We start from the raw sequence: 19,433 nt of genomic DNA on the forward strand, positions 1-19,433 counted from the left end.
CGTGTTACTTCAGTTCTACATGGCTGTAATTCCATTAAAATCAATTGAGTTACTCTGGCATTAAACTGGTGTAACACAGAGGTGAACTGGGCCTGAAGTGTATCAGAAAAGCATCTTTTTAAAGTAATAAAGTTGAACATACTCTTCAGTCATGGGAATCTCCATGTTTTCTGCCTGTTACTGTTATAAAATCAGATGAGATATGCTGCAATTGCAGACAACAGACTCCCCTAGAGTAATTGATTATTTATATGGACATGATCAGCCAGGACTTAAAAAGTGTAAGTGGTTTTACAGAAGCAAACATAAAAAATACAGTTATACTATTGATTCAGAGTAAAATTACATACTTCCTAGAGGCTACAACAAAGTCACTTTACCTTCAGACCAGGTGCACCACTATCACCTTTGGCACCATCTCTTCCATCAAAGCCCTAAGGGAACCAAAAATAACATAAATTTCATTTGTACTTTGAAACCCTGATATTCCTTAATCAATATTGAACGTCAAGTGCATCCTTTTTTTTTTTAAACCTGAAAAGCTAACAACGAATCTTACATTGTAGGAAACTGTCTTATATTTGTTCAAATAATAATACGACAGAAAATCAAAATAGCTTTAACGAATCCTGTTGTAAAATGTTAACAGGAACATAAAAATGCAAAAGATGATCAGTGTATGATTAGAAATAGACTGTGAACTCCTTACTACATAGATGAGAATTTAGTGCCACGAATAGTCCCATTGATTTCAGTTGGACTGCTCATGTGGATAACTGCTCAACAATGTAAATATGGGGATCAAAATTTTGCTCGTAGTTAAGAATACATTCCAGGTAATTTATTTGTCATCTGTATTAACGGTAACTCAATGGTAAATCAAAATAAGCAGAGATGGGACAAAGGGACACATATTGAGTCCAGATCAGAACTTTCCCAAAGTGTAGGATGTTCATGACCAGGGTTTTAGATTTTCAAAAGGCCCATTACTGAGAGAAGAGTGAGTTGTGAAGTTCAGATCTGAACTTTTCAAAAGTTCTGCGAAGGGGAGTGCTTGTGCCTGTTGCATAATGATTCAGTTAGAGTAATTCACTCAGAAATACTCTTACGATAATACTTACTCTGTGACCTTTCATTCCATTGAATCCAGGCATACCAGGGGGTCCTTTGTGGCCCTAAGCATATAAGCATAAAAGAATATGTAAATTACAAATACGGTGGAGTAATGAAGCACATAAACTAATATATATTAAGTAGCATAGTCAGTCTGGTGGTATAGTTAACAAAATGCAAAATCAATAACAAATTGGTTTTTCATTCAGAAGAGCTCTCTTGGGGGCTCTTTCTTACCGCTGGTCCAGGTAATCCACGCTCACCAGGTCTGCCTGGTCTTCCAGGTTCTCCCTATGGACAGAATAAACGGTTTTGCTCTGTTGCTACTTCAGTTTCTGGCAAAGAATTAGTAATACAGGTCTAAACAGACGTTGGAATAAGCTGGTGCAACTCTCATTGACATCAATGGGTGGAGGACATCACATCAGTTTATGCCAGGGTGAAATCTGTCTCATAGCACAATTTTGTCTTTACATTAGAAGCCCGTCACAGCTCATGATCTATTCTCATCAAATGTTTTGATGAACAAGGACTAAGTTCCAGTCTTAGCCACGCTATTCTTGGTGGAAATGGTGGCATCACAGAAGCCTCATGGTGCCTCTGATATTTACCACACATGGAGAAACAGACAAAAGGGACAAAGACTTTTATTGACTGATTGTGTCTCTCTGTACAATAGCCATGCAGAATAATCTATCTGGTGTTGTGAGCCAACACCTGGTTTTTCATGACCATAGAACCCATTTCCCAAAGATTCAAAGTTAATGTGGCTCAGAATAAGATTTCAGGCACATATCAAAAGTAGGCTCTATCCTATCTTTATCACTGCCTATCTATGTATGGCCTGATCCAAACCTCATTAAACTTAAAGGGAGTCATCCGTTGACTGCACTGGGCTATGGATCAAGCCCTTAATGAGTTCAATGCCAGGTGTCAACGTTGTAGGATCTTTGCATAAAATAGAGGTGACAAATACGAAGGGCTGCATTTTGGGATCGAGAAAAAAAAACAATTGATCTCCTTAGCACACCCAGGGGAAATGATCAACCCCCCCCCAAACAAACATAAAAGCTTGGAACTACAATAGAAGCACAGACGCTCCAAGCTGTTAACACACAAATGGTAAACGAAACGATGGTTTGTAACTAAAACTGGCCAATGCAAAGAAATTCAGAGCAACTGTCAAATCAGCCACTCAGTCCTGACCTCACTTATGGTGCCTATATATTATTTACGATATGTTTAATAAGGGGCCGGAGATTGTTACATCTCTGGAACGGAGGCATTTCATACCAAGTTTTAACCAAGAGCAAATTTTTAAAAACATTATGAAATGTACAAATCGGGGGATTACATGTGATAGCCTGAAAGACACTTAGAGTGGTACCAATAACCATTGCTTTAATAACACTATGCAGTAATTTTGATCCTCCTCTATTACATACTGTAACATTGAACTTACATCTTTTCCTGGGGGACCTGCTGGGCCTAGTAATCCTGGGGGTCCTGGAGGTCCCTGAAAACAAAATAAAGATTAATTTTCTTCCATCATGTACAAATAAAAATTGTATTAAAAAGTCATGAACTACTCGCACAGCTGCAATACACAGGTTTGGTAAATACAGTGGGTAGTTATTCAGGGTAACTCCTCAGTGGGGAGGTCTGGCCCAAGGCATGCTGCACTTCATGACAGTGGTGGACAAGGGGGCATTTGACTAACTGCACTCCACAGAGTGGGCCTTTCTATGGCTCCAAATCGGCCAGTGCAGAAGGGTTTCAAAACAGGGCAGGATTGGACTAGAGGGTCATAAGTTTGTGACTATGTAGATCCAGGAATCAGAAACCTGCTGCCCATGAGTTGGAACAGTGGCCAAGAAGGGAATGCATTGCAGCCACACAGGCAACCCATAGATAGCAGGGTTAATTCCATCTCTAAACCCTCATGTAGTTTACTGCTTAATGCCCACTCTGACTGGAACAGGGGGACTTTCACTTTTGGGGATTAAAAGTATTATTGGGCGTGTAATTTGGCATAGTTCCATTGAAATCAACACAGCTAAGAGGGTTTACCAGCATCTCCATGTATGCAATCACTATTTTTAGACCTCTATTCAACCCTGCCTAAGTTTTTGTCCTATCTAGTATTCAGCTGACGTGGGTTTAAACTATTCCTTAAATGTTAAATGCATCACAGATATATTCTTCCTGTTACTATTTAGGCCTATGAAAGGCAGTAACTAGCTAAATGTCATAGATTGTTTAATCAAGTTCCCGTCACTTTGGTGAGCCCGCAGAAGTGAAATGAGAGATTTGTATCTGAATGTGTGAACTAATGGATAAACTGCAGCCAAATAGGAGAGGAATTTGATCAGCAATGAAAAGGAGAATTTGCAATGGATTTAATTGTTCTAAGGGTTTCCAAAATTGTCTCTATTTTCATGAGCAAAAATGGTTTGCATCAAATACTGCCCATCCCTAATGGTTAGTGCACCATAGAACTGAATTTGGTCCATAGCTAATACGTACATAGCGAATTGCTTCTCTGCAGGTCTTCCTTTCATAAAGCCTGATCCAAAGCCCATTGAAGTCAATGGAAGGATTACCATTGACTTCAATGGGCTTTGGATCAGACCCAAAGTGAAGTAATTTTTTCCTACATGCATTCATATGGATTATTACCATTCTACTGAAAAGTCTGGTGTGACTTGTTTCTTTGTTTAAAAGGTTGAACAAATAAACTTGCATAGACTATATTCCTTCTACCAATTCATTTCTTAAGGGATCAGTCTAACATCCTTACTCAGGCAAGATGGGCATATGTCTATGGAAAGCTTGCAAGAACATGACTTTTAAGTGCATAGTAACGTAAAGTGATACTTACAGAAGGGCCAGCTTGTCCAGGCTCACCAGGGGAACCTTGGTATCCATGAGCACCCTGATATGTAGAAGAACACAGCTGAGAAATCACTGTTTTTTCCCCCAGGAGGTTGCTACATATTGCAATACTCTCATAATCATAATAAATAATTCACCCAGAACAATTACTGAACAACAAGAGGGAAGCAAACTGACAGGATCAAATAATCAATTGTGCAATATGGATTGAAACTACTCCACTAAATGGAGATCCACATTATAAAATCCAAAGCCTGTAGCATATTGCTATACATGCACTGGAATTTCCAGATTCACTTTAGATGACTAGGGCTGTTAAATTTATATATGAATTAAGAGTCTGGAGCATTATCAGTGGATCATAAGCAAAATTAGAATGTAAGCATCTTTAGGGGTCATAGTCTATGTCGACTTACATGCCATATAATTCCACTGATTTCAGTAGGAATGCATGGGGTCTAAGTAAGGGCAGAATCTGATATTGAGTCATTTGTTCCTGAGGTTATATTACAGACCAATAAAAGAACACAACATATTCATAACATTCTCAACATCTAGAGATTTGTTGGTTGAAAACATGCCCAAATTCAAGGACAGAGAACAGGGGCTGTATATTTCAGGGGATAAGATGTACATAGCAAGGCTGAATTTTACTTACGGGTGAGCCTGGTTGACCAGCTGGGCCAGGCGGGCCAGGTAGGCCAGGGGCTCCAGGCTAAAATATATATATATAAATAGTCATTACATCAAAATCTATTTATAATCCTTATTAGGATCATAACCATAGGCAGGAATGACAATAAAAGACAATTCAGTATGGATGCCTATTGCTGTAGAGCAGAAGTCTGCAATGAAATATAGTAGAGATGGTGGAAAATTTCCTGTCGGTAATGAGAGAACTGTAATAAATGTTAACTTTAGTATCTTAGAGAAACCCAGCAGAAAGAGAATGTACTTTCACTATATGACTGTGCAGTGTATTTTGATTGTGGATCATAATTTCCAGCATTTACAATCTCTCCAGGAAAGACTTAAATCAAATTTGTTTGGTGTTTTGCAGTGGCATACTGCAGTCATATAATATAGGCTCTGCCTAAACATAACCTTCATGCTGTGAAAAAGTTTATGCCCTGTACACCTCTTCAGACTTCTAACTGTTTAATTTTATATTTCTTGGCAGGGTTTCATGAATGTTAGCCAATGCACTGATTTTCTTAAGTGGTACAATACTACACCATAAAAATTAAATGACATCTGGGGTAGTCAAAGGACATAGTGGACTACATTCTGCTCTTTGTATGAAATAACTCTTGTGAACTCAGTGTAGTTATTTCAGATTTAAACTGGTGCACGTGACAGTAAAATTAGTCCCAGAAAATTGCAAGTATATTAATATTGCATGTTAAATACCTATAAGTTAAGTAGCAACAAACAAGGAAGCATACAGCAATGGAACAACATGAGGAAAAAACTGTAAGTTTTGCTTATGTTTTGCTAGACCTGCATTCATTTGTTCAAATGAAAAAATTTCTTCAGTTAAGCTTTAGTTGATGTGGTAGAGGCAATACAGTGAGTGTATCTGAATTACAACAGAAGTAATATACTCCACAGCATAGGAAATATATTCTATGCTTTACAGCATGGATTCTGTATTATATAGCAGAGGAAAAATATTCCATGACGTAAAGAATAGATGATATATTCCACAGCAGAGGAAATATGTTCCATGATTTACAGCATAGATAATATATTTCACAGAACAGGCAATATCCCATGATTTACAACACAGGAAATATATTTCACATCAACTTCATTTTCACTACAGGAGATTAATCCAACCACTATAAATACTATTTCACATATTTGTCCAGATTTGATAAAGAAAATCACAGTAGTTGTGTCTAAATCAGAAAGTATACCTAGTGACTTAGAACTGTGTCAGTCTACTTGCTCGTATCATCATATGTGCAATTATTAGAACTAATTTAACGTGAAAGGAAATTGGACTGGTGCTGCATCCATGTGTGGCTACAAACTGAACAAAACATGTTATTTTTCAAAGTACACACTGAGGAAATAAATCCATAGTTAAGAATGGCATTTGCTTGTTAGTGCTGTCTCCAAACTGTGAATAAATGGGAATTGTTTTGCTTTAAAATATGGTTGGTTCAGAGAAACAGTAAGAGAACATTTATGTAAGGGAAATGAAAGCCAATGAGGAGAAATTGACATGTAAAGTTAAAAGACCAACAAACATGCAGTGAAAGGACATAGTAATAACAATGGTGGAGAGATGTGTGGATAATGAAATACCAGTCATGGTTAACCACCTATAAGGAAAATATATTTGCGCTAAATATAAGTCCATTATCCTTTCCAACTATTTGGACTAGGTATTTACTTGAATTAACAGCAAGAATTTAGTAAAACAAAAATCAGATGCTGTTGAGATTTATAATACATCACAGAATAGCATGTTTAGATGTGTCTATTATTCACATCACATCAGTTTATTCTATGATGCAGTGTAAAACAATTTGACAGAACACAGTATGGCAAAAACAGACAGCAAAGGCCAGGGGTTGGCAAACTTTCAGAAGTGGGGTGCCAAGTCTTCATTTATTCACTGTAATTTAAGGTTCCAGTGCCAGTAATACATTTTAATGTTTTTAGAAGGTCTCTCTCTATAAGTCTATATAATATAACTAAACTATTATTGTATGTAAAGTAAAATAGTGCAGCGATATGAGTGGGGCCAGCGGCTGGTATCCCAGGCTGGCAGCAGGCTGAGCGGGGCTGGTGGCCAGGACCCCAGCTTGCAGGGTGCCCCTGGCCAGAACCCCAGGCCAGCAGCAGGCTGAGCAGGGCTAGCGGCCGGTATCTCAGGCTGGCAGTGGGCTGAGCAGGGCTGGGACCCCACACCGGCAGCAGGTTGAGTGGGGCTGGTGGACAGAACCCCAGACTGGCAGTGGGCTGAGTGGCTCAGCCTGCTGCTGTTCTGGGGTTCCTTCCACCAGCTCCTGCCAGCCGGGGTCCCGGCCACTGGCCACGCTCAGCCCACTGCCGGCCGAGGGCTCCATTCATCCACGCAGACAGCGGGCTGAGCAGGGCCGGCGGCCAGGACCTTGTCTGGCAGCAGAGTGCCACTAAAATGTGGCTCGCGTACTGACTTTGGCATGCGTGCCACAGGTTGCCGACCCCTGATGTATGCTATTCAATCAGGTTAAAAACATGCCCCGTGTCCAGTGAACCATATATAAGAAATCTAAGTAGCTTTAATATAAATGCCAAAATACAGTGCTGAAACCATGTTTGTTGAACTACAGTGTATCTCTTAACTCTGTGGTTCAGCATATCTTATGTTAGGAAGCCAAGTAGCAGAATGTAGATGATATGACAAGCTGTGAGTAAAATCTGTAAGGAACTGTAAAAGAATGAATGAAGGAATGAACGAACGAGTGAGGTAGAAACAAATGAGAGAAAACAAAACTGAGAAAATAATGAACTGCAGTTCAGTAAAAAGAAGTCTACCATTCATTCAACACGATGATCTGATGGAACCCAGAGAAATAACATGTTTGGTTGGTGCTGCTTTCATTTGGTACAGCATGTGACATACAATCCTTGTTATGTAGACTAGGAAATAATGATTGCAGCTAATGAAGCAGCAACCAATTTCAGATAATAGTTCACAATGCCCATTAGAGATTGCACAGTATTCCATGACTCTGCCAGAAGGCACTTGTATCTATCAATGGAATATCACTGTTGTAAGGACACTCCGTGTTAGCTGTGATGAATGACCTTACAAACCTAGTACATAAAGAGAAAATTAAGCAGATATGTTTTTTAGATGAACTTTGCGGAGGAAGTAACCTGTGCATGTGATTGTTTCATCCAACATGTGTTTGATCTAATAAAAAAAAAACTGAAAAGTTTGTGCCAGGCCTAATGGGCAGATTCAGCATCCTTAGTGCATATTCTGAAGTGCTGTGGATAACAAAGAACACAGTAGGATGCTCTGGCTGCATCTGGGATGAAAGGAAGACAATAAAAGGAATATATTGGTTTGCCATAGAGCAATATTTGAACTGTGGAAATACAAACTGGGATAGAGGATTATATTGAGCATGAATCGTCTTGAATGCTGTCGGAAAGAAGAAGGGGGAAGGGAGAGATAAAAGCATTCAGGGTGGAGGAGAGAAAAGCAGTTAGGGGAAGAATAATGAGAGGTAGAAAATGGAAGAGGCAGGGAACAAAGGTGAGGAGAATATAGAAAGGAGAAGAGATGAAAATAAGGAAAGAGGTATTGTGTGAGAGAGAATCAGTTGGGAGGAAGGGCAGAGAGTGAAGATCTAGAAATGGGATGGAGAGATGAAGAGAAAAATTGGTAAAGGATGAAACGACCATGCAGTTTCATATAATCTATACAATTGGAGTCTCCTGAGAATGATACTTCCAGGACAAACTCTGCCTTAAATCTTATTCCATTTGCAGTCAGCAATTCAATACATAACCTTATTTGTTCAATAGGAAAGGCATAAATATCCAAGATACAATCTACAAAAAGGAAAAAGTGCTCTTAAAAAAGGGAGAGAGAAAAGGTTACTATCTTACACTAGAAGGTGGATATGGTCCAACACCAGCCTTGGTATCATAGGAGTCATACTGAGGAGAAAAACTCTGCAACAGAAATATCAAAACAAGAGAGTCCATTATAAATCAAATCAGGCAACATACACACTTCGTATGGCACACTGTATTGGAAATAGTTCATTTATATAAGCTGTTTAGCAATGTTCTAACACTTACAATTCTGCACAAGTTTCAGAAGTCATCTCAAATGGGAGGCCTTATAGCATCTTTCTTTGCGCTCAGCCTGGTGGTCAGAATTACTTTAGCTGCCTATACAGCTGATCCTGTACTATAGATCTGCCTGATCTGAGAAAACCAACAGCTTTTCTCCATCCTCTCTTCTCTTATCCCCAGACAAGTTATCAGGTAACATCTTACCAGAGCATGGGTCACTCCTTTTGATCATATTCCCAAGTTTCCTCTTGAAACCACACCTCTACCGGCCTAGTCCACCCCTACTGAAGTCAATAGATGAATTTTCCATAGAGGTCTAAGGAAGCTGGATTTTGTTTATAATCCAGATTCAAGAGAAATCACGGCTCATGTCTTAACTATTGCTAATGCCAACACTAATTGGGTATATCTCCTGATCCCCAATAACATAATGTCAATAACATGACACCCATAGATATCCCAAAGTGGGCACTCAGAGAGCAAGATGAATATCACTCTGTCAATCTAGATGCATGTGTCTGGGAGGAGGAACATGGATATATATGTTCCACAGAGGTCTATCAAGGACCCCATATCTGCCTTAATAGCGATCAGGGCAAGTGTCATTATAATCTGGAACCCCACTGAAGCAAGCAGTCTCAGGTTGTTGTGATCCACAATAATTGTTTGTGTGTAAGAAGTTTTTGTAGGAAGTTCCTTCTTTTACCCAGTTGAAAACAGGGCCGGCTCCAGGCACTAGCATTCCAAGCTGGTGCTTGGGGCGGCATTCTGCAAGGGCAGCCCCCCTTGTTTTGCTCCCAAGTAGCACGCCGAATTGCCGCCGTGGGGTGGGGGGGCAGTCTGTGTGCCCTTAGGGCGGCAGGTGAGTTTCCGCAGTAGCGGCAATTCGGCGGCAGCTTCTATGTTTAGCTGTCCAGGGCAGCTCGCCTGCCGCCCTAAGGGCACACGGACTGCCACCCTCACCCCCAGGGCGGCAATTCGGCGTGCTACTTGGGGCAGCCCTGCCTTTGAATCCCAGCTGTGGCTGGGAGTCAGAGGGCTCTGGGCTGCCCGCAGCCGTGGGGAGCCCTGAGCCCTTTAAATCTCAGCTGCGGCCGGGAATCAAAAGGTTCTGGGCTGCCCGCAGCTGCGGGGAGCGCAGAGCCCTTTAAATCCCAGCCACGGGGAGTCAAAGGGATCTGGGCTGCCCGCAGAGATTCCCAGCCGCGGATGGGATTTAAAGGGCTCAGGGCTCCGCGCAGCTGCGGGCAGCCCAGAGCCGTTTGAATCCTGGCACACAGCCGCTGTTTGCCCCCGCCCCGGACCCCTGCCCCAACTGCCCACCAGGACCTCCACCCCCTATCTAACACTGCTGGTCCTTGTCCCCTGATACCCCTCTCCTGAGACTCCGGCCCCGCCCCGCCCCCCAGGACCCCACCTCCTATCTAACTGCCGCTGCTCCTTGTCCCCCGATTGCCCCCTACCAAGACCCCTGCCCCAACTGCCCCTTAGGACCCCAGCCCCTATCTAAGCCTCCCTTCTCCTTGTCCACAACTGCCCCCTTCTGAGGCCCCCCAGGACCCCACCCCACCTGTCCCCTGATAAACCCCTGGGACTCCCATACCTATCCTACTGCTGCCTGTCCCCTGACTGCCCCCCTGAACCTCTGCCCCATCCAACCACCCCTGCTCCCTGTAATTTGACTGCACCCTGGAACCCCCTACCCCTTCTCCAACCCCCAGCCCCCTTACCGTGCCACTCAGACCAGCGTGTCTGGCTCCATGCACCTCCAGACATGTTGCTGCCATGCTCCCCCATGGAGCCCACAGCCCTCTCCCACCCTCAGCATCTGCCTTCCAGATTTGAACACCTCAAAATTCAGGAGTGCTCAAGCTCAGTTTGGGCAGCTGTTACTTCATTTCTCTCAAATCAAATATACTGATCCACTGTAACTTGCTGTAGAAAAAGCAGGATAAAATTGAGCAAGAAATGCTTATTAGCACTGGAATTGCTATTTTCAACAGCCATTGCCTTTTTGTTTGTTTGAAAGGATGACAGTGATATTGCATTGGCAAATTCCCCATAGAAAGAAAGAGTGGAACAAAAGAATAATAAAGGCACCTCAACTTTTCCTCATTTATGGAGGACAGTCTTATAATATGCATCCAGATATCATCCAATCACACAAGCTGAAAATTGTTCCGCTTTACTGCAGCTCTGTAACTATATGGGAACCAATCCTGTCTGTGTTTTGTGCACATCCAAAATTCCTGCTGAATGACCTGCCCTGGGAGCGTTACCAGTGACCCAGGGCTGGGGAGGCAGGAGGTGTGTGTGGGGGGGAGGTACTAGTGCGGGGGAGCCAAGGGCTGAGGCAGCAGCAGGGTGGGGGGAGGGCACTGGTGGGGAGGAAAGAGGGAAGCCCAGCGCTGGGGCGGCAGGGGGTGTGGGTCAGTGGGGGGAGAGCCCAGGATTGAGGCAGCAAGAGGGTACAGGTGGGAGCCCAGGGCTGGGACGGGGGGCAGCCAAATTTTTTTTTTGCTTGGGGCAGCAAAAAACCTAGAGCCGGCCCTGGTTGAAAATTATCCAAATGTGAATCTCTGTCTATGTTTTGTACTTGTTGTACAAGGATGCGATGTTATGTTTACATCTGAGAAGTTAAATGTGCAAACCATCACGAAAGCCAATCAGCAGTATAGACATGTTGATCCTACGAACATAGGGGTCAACATCGATGCACTACAGCAATGAATACAGCACCCAGAATTAGAAGCCATAGTGAAAGACCTGGAAAAGGAGGGCAAGAGTTTACTGATATCAGTGCATCACTCCACTGCACAGATTGAGCGAGTGTTAAAAAGAGTGGTAAAATGTTGAAATTTTGCCCATTGGTGGGAAACTCTGTTTGCCACTTCCACAGAGTTGTCCCAGACCTGGCACATTTTGCTGCATCCTTTTCTGGTTATTTTGATTATTTAAGGTCTTACCCTTATCCTTCTTTTCATGATGATAGGATGGGTAAAGTTAAAGCTTAGAAAGATGGCTAACAAGTCTAGATTCTCCAGAGTACCTGTCGCTTGAGCAAATCAATATTGTAAATCAATAACATCTTCAAGGAGGGGAAATGTTAGGTAAAATCTGTTTCTGACCTGTTTTATGTAATGTCCATCTTGGATTTGTAAAAGAACACCTAAGACTCTGTTGGTGTCACTAGGCATAAATCTAGGTAACTCGGGGGGGTGGAAGACCACGAGTGTCAATGAAGCCCCCCTGCTCTGGGTCTACGTGAGCCAAAGCAACTCCATCTTGTGAACTTCAACCAACCTAAATGTTAACAGCCTAAAAGCAAAATGTGTAACAGTCAGCTTTTCTAGCAAACAGCTAACAGCTGTAGCTTCCCTCAAACTAGCAAAAGCGGTAGTGATAGAAAGGGGGAAAGTCTACATGAGCCTGGGCCGACAAGGCCAAAGATAAGCATGCAAATGGGAACTTTTCTAACACGCTAAAATGTAATGTTTAAAGTAACTGCTGTTGGGAAAGGAGGGGTGAGGGGGAAAACAAAACAAAAGGCTTACACAAACAGCTTAAGATATAAATACTAGGACCCCGCCTGCGTGCGGGTGTGCAGGATTTGAGAATGCTTTTTCTCCCTGGCACCTTATTTGGGCTCAAATAAACTTGGTTTGCTTCTCCACCCTGGTGTGTTAATTAGTGCGACGCACACCGGGCAACGAATCCCCACTGTTGCTGTCCTCAGGCCCTCTGGGCCGGCAACAACTCCATCTTGGAGATCCTTCTCCTCAGATGATTTAGTGCCCTTTCAGCCTTTTTCAAATTAAGGTGGGAAAAGGTCAGGGCAGTTAGAGTCATATGACAGCCATAATCTGCCTAGCAACTGCAGATTATGTAGTGAGTGGCAGGCTTGTCACTCAGGGCTGTCCATCTGAGTGGCAGCCAGAGTCCCACACAGTTCAGCTAGCTGCGAGGAGCCCTAGAGGGACCAGGACTCATAGGACTTTGGATTCTTGGTCTCTATTAACATACGTGCACTCAACTGCTACACACCATTAGTGAGCGCATACTTGCACTGGACTATAAGGTCAAGCAGAGACTGCGTGGGCAAGCACTGAAGACCTATCTGAGGGAGAAGACCTGCCCAGAGGACCTGTCTAGAGGGAGAAGAATATCCAGTTCCTGAGTTCCTATTTGGTGTCCAGTGCCCCTGATTTTCGCCACTATCCCTGTCGGTATCCTGAGCTTTTATCATTGTGTCCCTGTCTTCAGGAGATGGTATTGTAATACCCATTGTAGTTTTCCTCTGTTTTACATCCATAGGTTAAGAGGGTTTAAAGGCTCTGAGCTTCACACTCTGGTAACTGTTAACAACCAAACGTGTCTGGCTTATGTTGTTTATTGTCTGAAGGGGGGATCCTTGTCTAGTTTACTGACTAGTGGCATAATAAATATTTGTGTGTTACATCTTATTCTGCCTCTGTCTTAATAAATCACCCGATGATAGATGCGGAGGGGGTGGGATCTACAGACAGCCCATCTTCTGATCTGTGTAGACCAGGGGTCTCAAACTTATGGCCCACGAACCTCCAGCAGTTTTGAGGCTGGGTCTCTCCCTTGGCCCCACCTGCTGTCCCTGGGCGCTCCCCACCCCAGCAGCACAGTGGAGCTGAGCGGCATCTGCCTGCTCACTCCACGTGTCTGCCGGCCCTGCCCTGCAGCCCCTGGGCGGGGGTGTGCCTCCGTGTGCTGCTCCCACCCCAATGGGAAGCTGCAGGGGCTGTGCCTGGGGAAAGAACTGTGCAGAGGCCCCCTGGCCTGCCCCACCTTGGAGCCCCAGGTAAGCCTCACAGCACCCCTTGCCCCCTCCCAGAGCCTGAGCCCCCACCCCCTTCCAACCTCCAAACTCCCTCCCAGAGCCTTCACCCCTCCACCACACCCCCAGCCCCCAAACTCCCTCCCAGAGCCTGCAACTCCACCCTCTCCTCCTGCACCCCCACCCCCTGCCCCAGCCCAGAGCCTGCACCCAGCACCCAAACTCCATCCCAAAGCCTGCACCCCAGACCCCCTCCCCCACCCAAACTCCCTCCCTTAGCCCAACCTCTCACCCCTTCTGCACCCAAACTCCCTCCCAGAGCCTGCACCCCAATCCCCTGCCCCAGACCTTCTCTCCCACCCAAACTCCCTCCCAGAGCCTTAGGCGGGTACGGGGCAGAGATTTGGGAGGCAGAGTTTTGGGGGATGGGTTCTGGGTGGCAGAGTGACATTATTGGCCTGCTGGGAGGAATTGAGGACTGGCCCTGGCCTTAAGGTAAATTGAGTTTGAGACCCCTGGTGTAGACCATAGTTAATCTGTTTTGGGCTAACAGTGCCAGCTCAACTATGGTGGTTGGTGTTTTAAGGGTAGGAGGAAGAATCAAGATTTTTCCACTCCCTACTCATCTGTAGAGCCCATCCATGTCAGAACAGAAGTATCAGCCCTACTCAGGCTAGCCTTCCTGCTGCACAGAGACCCATGTCACGGGTAGGGTGAACACTGGAATAAGTATATTCCACCCTACATGTAGGGCGGGTGACAGTTTCACCCTTAGAGCTTATAAGCAACACCTTCAGAGCTAAATGTAATAATTATGACTTACGCCTCCATTTATAGAGGGACATGACTGACAGACCCCAGGCTGGCCAGGAGAGCCGGGACTGCCTGGTTGTCCAGGGGAGCCAGGTGATCCAGGAATTCCAGGAGAACCCTAGAAAGTTCAAAATAGACAAGAGTTAATATTTGTATTTGTCTTTCAGTATGTTGCTATCTGGCGCACCACGGACCAAATCCTGCCCATGTTGAAGTTAACAGATGTAAAATCTGGCCCCATATGATAGTGTATATTGTAAAAGAGATTTTTTTCTATTAAATATGAATAAAGTTTACAGTTCAAATAAGTAGAGAAGAGGAAGTACAAAAATACATACAAGGAAAAACATCTTTGCCTGTTGAGCCTGATTGTAAGTGACTGGCTTGTACACGCTGAAATATTCAAAAATAGATTGACAGCTCAGTATAAAAAGGAACACTGTTAACGAAGCACAGAAGAATTCTTTCTACTGTGCAGAAACTTTCTTAAAAAGATTACAAATTTATATACACCTTGGGCCAAATTTTCCTTTCTCCTTTCTGTTTTACTGGTATAAATCCGGAGGAACTCCGCTGAAGCTAATGGGATTATCCTGAATTTACATTATGAGCAGATTTGGCCAACTGAGTCCAATAATTTTAGTGGCCAATCCTCCATGATGAAGACATCAATGTGAGTTGAGATTTCTCATCAGCTTGCATGAGACACACAGCACTTTGCGGGATTTGGCCCTTCATGATTTTAAATTTATTTGAAGAATCTGATATCACTTACCGGATCTCCCTTGGGGCCTTGGGCAGCATTACCATTAGGCCTTTTAGTAGGCTAGAAAAACAAAACAATAAAACATAAAAAGGAATCAAACCAAGAAGTATTGATAAAGTGCAGCATATTTAACAGGTAGGAAAAACTGTTTAAACAACAATGGAAATACAGCTGTACTAAACTAAATTGGTCATTTCCACATCAACATTTAAAACTATGTTTCTACTGACAAATGAAGTTGCATCACCACAGAGCATCCATCATGTGACATACAGTGGCCATTCTTGACACAGGTACTGTGGGTGAAATCCTGACCGATAAAATCAGTGGGAGCTTTGCCGTTGACTGCAGTGGGACCAGGATTTCACCATGCCTGCTTTCACTAAGGAGATGAATGGGGAATATATTTCTTGTTTCCTTTCCAATCCATTAAATTCACATATCAATAACTAAGACAAATCTTTTCAGCCTCATTTCCCAGAAAAAAAGTATTTATTTGATTTTCAACACATAATTATCAGTGACCCTCAACGTCCTCAGATGCTGATTATTGGCGTCTTTGTTAGTGCTATTTCTAACTGTAGCAGTGGATGTTGATCTGAATCTTAGACTTTACAGAGTGAAGTTTCATTATGCCCAATCCTGACCCACAGTAGCCTTATGACTCATGTATAGCGCAGAAGCGGGGTTGATGGAAGCCTCCTACAGCTCCCTTATGACGGAAGCCACAGAGCTAATAAAATAGGGCTCAAATCTAGGAGCTTCAGTACAAAAGCCGCAAGCTTCAACCACTGGAGCCAAAGAAGAACTCACGGTAAGAAAGAAGAAAGCTGTGTAATTGCTGGAGCCAGCCATTCTTTAAATATTTTAAGACAGCAAAAACTTGGAATCAGCAGAAATCTCATGATAAAGTCCAATGAAATGTCTGCATAAGACACTTTCTGCCCTCATTCACACTGTTATGCAAACCCACTTACTTTCATGGCGTTATACAGGTTGTAAGCCAGGGCATAATATGTTCCTATATATTAAAGTAATCATTGTCTTCTTTCTTTCTCCCCTTGCCTGGGGACGCTAATCTAAAATGACCATCCAAATGTTATGTATGCGCAACCCTCAATAATTAATTTTATTAATTTAAGGGCCTATTCCTTTACTCCCACCCAGAAAATACTTGATTGCATTCAGCAGGAGCTTTTCTTGAGCCAGAAATTTAGGATGAGGGCCTACACAATTATTACTGATTGTAATAAAAACCTGCAAAACTATTAAATTTATCAACTCAAGCCGATAAAACTGTTGTTGTTTCTGCTTTTAAATAATGTTGTCTTCTAAATATGGGTTAATGATAAGTTAAATAGGTAGGGCCTGACTGACCTCTCATTTACACTAGTAAATCAGTAACAGCAGCACTAAAGAAAATAGAGTTACTGTACAATGATGTAAGATTGGTATGAGAAGCAAATTAGGCCTACAGTATTTACATGGTGCTATAAATAGTGCTTAGTTTAGTTAGTTTGAACACTTAGGCTGTGTTTGATTTCATGCATGTAAACTGAACATTATGTCAGAAATAGGTTGTTTGCAGAACTTCTGTGCATTACATTATTGCTGGTTGACTCTCAAAAGATTCTGAAGTTTTGTTTGATTTGAGTGACAGAGAAATAGGCCCGAATCAAAGCGCTGAATCTGAGCATCACCACATGCTGTGAAGATTTTCAGTCTGGATCTAGATCTGGATCTGAGCTTTGTTGCTGGCAAGTGTTATTAGACCATGTCAAACCTGAACTCTGGATCCTAACAACACTGAACTTTGGGAAAGTTACAGCCCAAATTTTTTGGCTCTGCTTTATTAATAATAAGCACCTACCATTTCATTGCTTCTCTGAAGTTGATCTGAACTAGAGGGGATGGGGGGCAGGAACGGCCCCTTCACCCCAGATTTGCTGCTTAGCTTGTACTGAGCATACTCACATGGACTGAACATACTTGTAACACTGCTGAAGCCGGCTGCCTTCACTCCGCCCCCTCCCCCCCACTATTGGCAGGCATGGGTTGCCTCTGATCAGAACCGTCTGCGTTTGTAAAACTAAGCAAGAATTCTTGTGAGAAAAACCTTCTTATGAGGTTACTGGAACTTCTTGCTTTCCGTGGATGGAATATATGGCAAGAACAACATTTCCACTGTATTTTATCATCATTTCTGGTTCCAATCCTCTGATAGGATCAGGAAATACAGAGAGGCAAGAAAGGGAAAAGTAACGGGGGGAAAGGATTTTTGAACTTTATTAAAGGGTTGGTTAAGTTTTAGTGAAGGTTTAGGTTAGTTCTGATTTCATCCAAAGTGGTTTGCCCATCCTTAACAGTTATCAGATATTAAAGGCTTTAGGCTGAATAAAGAGTACTTAACATACATAAGGATGGATGGATGGATGGATGGATGGACAAATGATTTGGGTAAATGTGGATCAAGGAAAATTCATGTCTCAAAGAAACAGATTACACTTACTGTTTCAGAAGTTGATGTTACCCGTGGACAAACAGGGCAACACTCTCCAAATGGAATCTCGGGGTTGGGACAGTCTGCTATATCCTGATCATCACAGATGATGTCATCACAGAGAACAGCTCCTGAGTCACACACACAGATTTGGCATGGTTCTGGTTTCCAAACATCCCTGTCAGCATACACTTGCCCAAGATGTGTACATTCCCCTATAACTGAAAAAGGAATGAAAGAAAATGTAAGATGTGTAGCAACCACCAATGCCCAATAATACTTCAAATGGGATTTTGAAAATGAAACTGAAAACTGGAGGTTTTATTTTAAACATGTCTCATTAATGACAAGGACCACATTTTCCTCTCCTCCAACCACCCTAAAGTATTTGTATTTGTTTGGGAAATACAAAGTCTGCACTGGATCTCCAGGTGATAATCCCACTGACGTCAATGGAAGCTCTATGGGCCTGATCCAAAGCCAGCTGAAATCATTCAGAGTCTATTGACTTCAGTAGCCTTTGGATCAGGTCCCCCGGGCAGAACGATTGTATAACCTGCAATAGAGGCCACAGCACCAATCAATAGGAGAATGGGTCCAAAGTGTTAAACTATTCACTTTAGTGCACGTGCGCACACATGCATACACAAAGATCTACAGTAAAAAGAAAAATCTCTCTAGTCTCCATGAACATTGAAAATGACGTACAGTCCACAGACTGGTTTAACGCACTTGGCAGGTTGGGTTCGGGAGAGCTTTTAAAATGAATATCCATGTTCATTGTTGCAAATAAGTGAAACTTTCTTTAGTTCCAGGAAAGTTTATGTATGGAAAAAACAAGGAACATTTTTGCTTTAAAAATGGAGTTTCTTATTTTAAAAACTGTTCATGTCATTCACAGACTTTCCAAGACCAAGCCATCTCACAAATACAAAAATAAGTTAATTATCTGTCTATGTACTGATCCAGTCCCTGTAATTGTAGTATCTGAAGAGATTATTGGTTACAAATTATGCACATAGCTTTAGTCATAATATTCTGTCAACAACATAGAAAACCCAGATGGACAACCGTCAGTGACCTAAGGTATTTTATTTTATTTATTTTCTATAATGGTTGCCCTCAAGTATTGTTTCTGCTTTCGCCTTGGAACCCCTATTTTAAATAACAACTTACTTAGTGCTACATATTTTCATAAATCCAAACTAAGCCCACGTAACCATTTTAAATGTTCATCAATACAAAAAGTGTGCGTGTACACATACCTTTACCAGTATTCATCACCCGCTTATGCTACTTTCTCAACAGATTTGATAAGAACCCCAGAGATATTTTTAAACATATATTTCCTAGGTGTGCCCTTGAAGTACCACTGATGTCACATGGGCAACTTAGAATAGCATCAAATATCACGAGTGGTTCTACTGATAGAGTGCAAGACTGAGCCAGAGTTTATGTCAACTTCTATCCCTACCCCATCTGCCCTCCCTCTTTCCTCCATACCTCTACAGCCTGGCTTGCATCCCAGTGTACTCTCTGTTCTCCATTACTGCCCACCCACCTTGATCTGTCTCTCCTCCCTCCAAGTTCCTGTCTGGAGTTTCTCGTTCCCTCCCGTGCATTTTTGCCACTCCCATAATTCATTCTCACTGCTCCCTCCCTCTTCCTTGATGTCTGTCTTCCTCCTTCTTATTCTTGTCTCCATAGTTTCTTTCTACCCTACATTCCTT

At 42.8% G+C, this 19,433-nt stretch overlaps 1 protein-coding gene across 1 annotated transcript in view; it reads right to left on the minus strand.

Moving 5' to 3' along the window:
• COL3A1 (collagen type III alpha 1 chain) overlaps positions 1-19,433 on the minus strand; it is a 75,028-nt gene that overhangs the window by 32,543 nt on the left and 23,052 nt on the right. The window contains exons 2-11 of the mRNA XM_039494451.1: positions 17,713-17,924; positions 15,213-15,263; positions 14,448-14,555; positions 8,626-8,691; positions 4,667-4,723; positions 3,995-4,048; positions 2,576-2,629; positions 1,351-1,404; positions 1,122-1,175; positions 381-434 (exon numbers count right to left, since the gene is read on the minus strand). Of these exons, the coding sequence (XP_039350385.1) occupies positions 381-434; positions 1,122-1,175; positions 1,351-1,404; positions 2,576-2,629; positions 3,995-4,048; positions 4,667-4,723; positions 8,626-8,691; positions 14,448-14,555; positions 15,213-15,263; positions 17,713-17,924 (764 nt within the window). The remainder of the gene's footprint in view (positions 1-380; positions 435-1,121; positions 1,176-1,350; positions 1,405-2,575; positions 2,630-3,994; positions 4,049-4,666; positions 4,724-8,625; positions 8,692-14,447; positions 14,556-15,212; positions 15,264-17,712; positions 17,925-19,433) is intronic.

The sequence above is a fragment of the Mauremys reevesii genome, linkage group 11 (genome assembly GCF_016161935.1).
Source record: "Mauremys reevesii isolate NIE-2019 linkage group 11, ASM1616193v1, whole genome shotgun sequence".
Taxonomy (NCBI): Eukaryota; Metazoa; Chordata; order Testudines; family Geoemydidae; genus Mauremys; species Mauremys reevesii.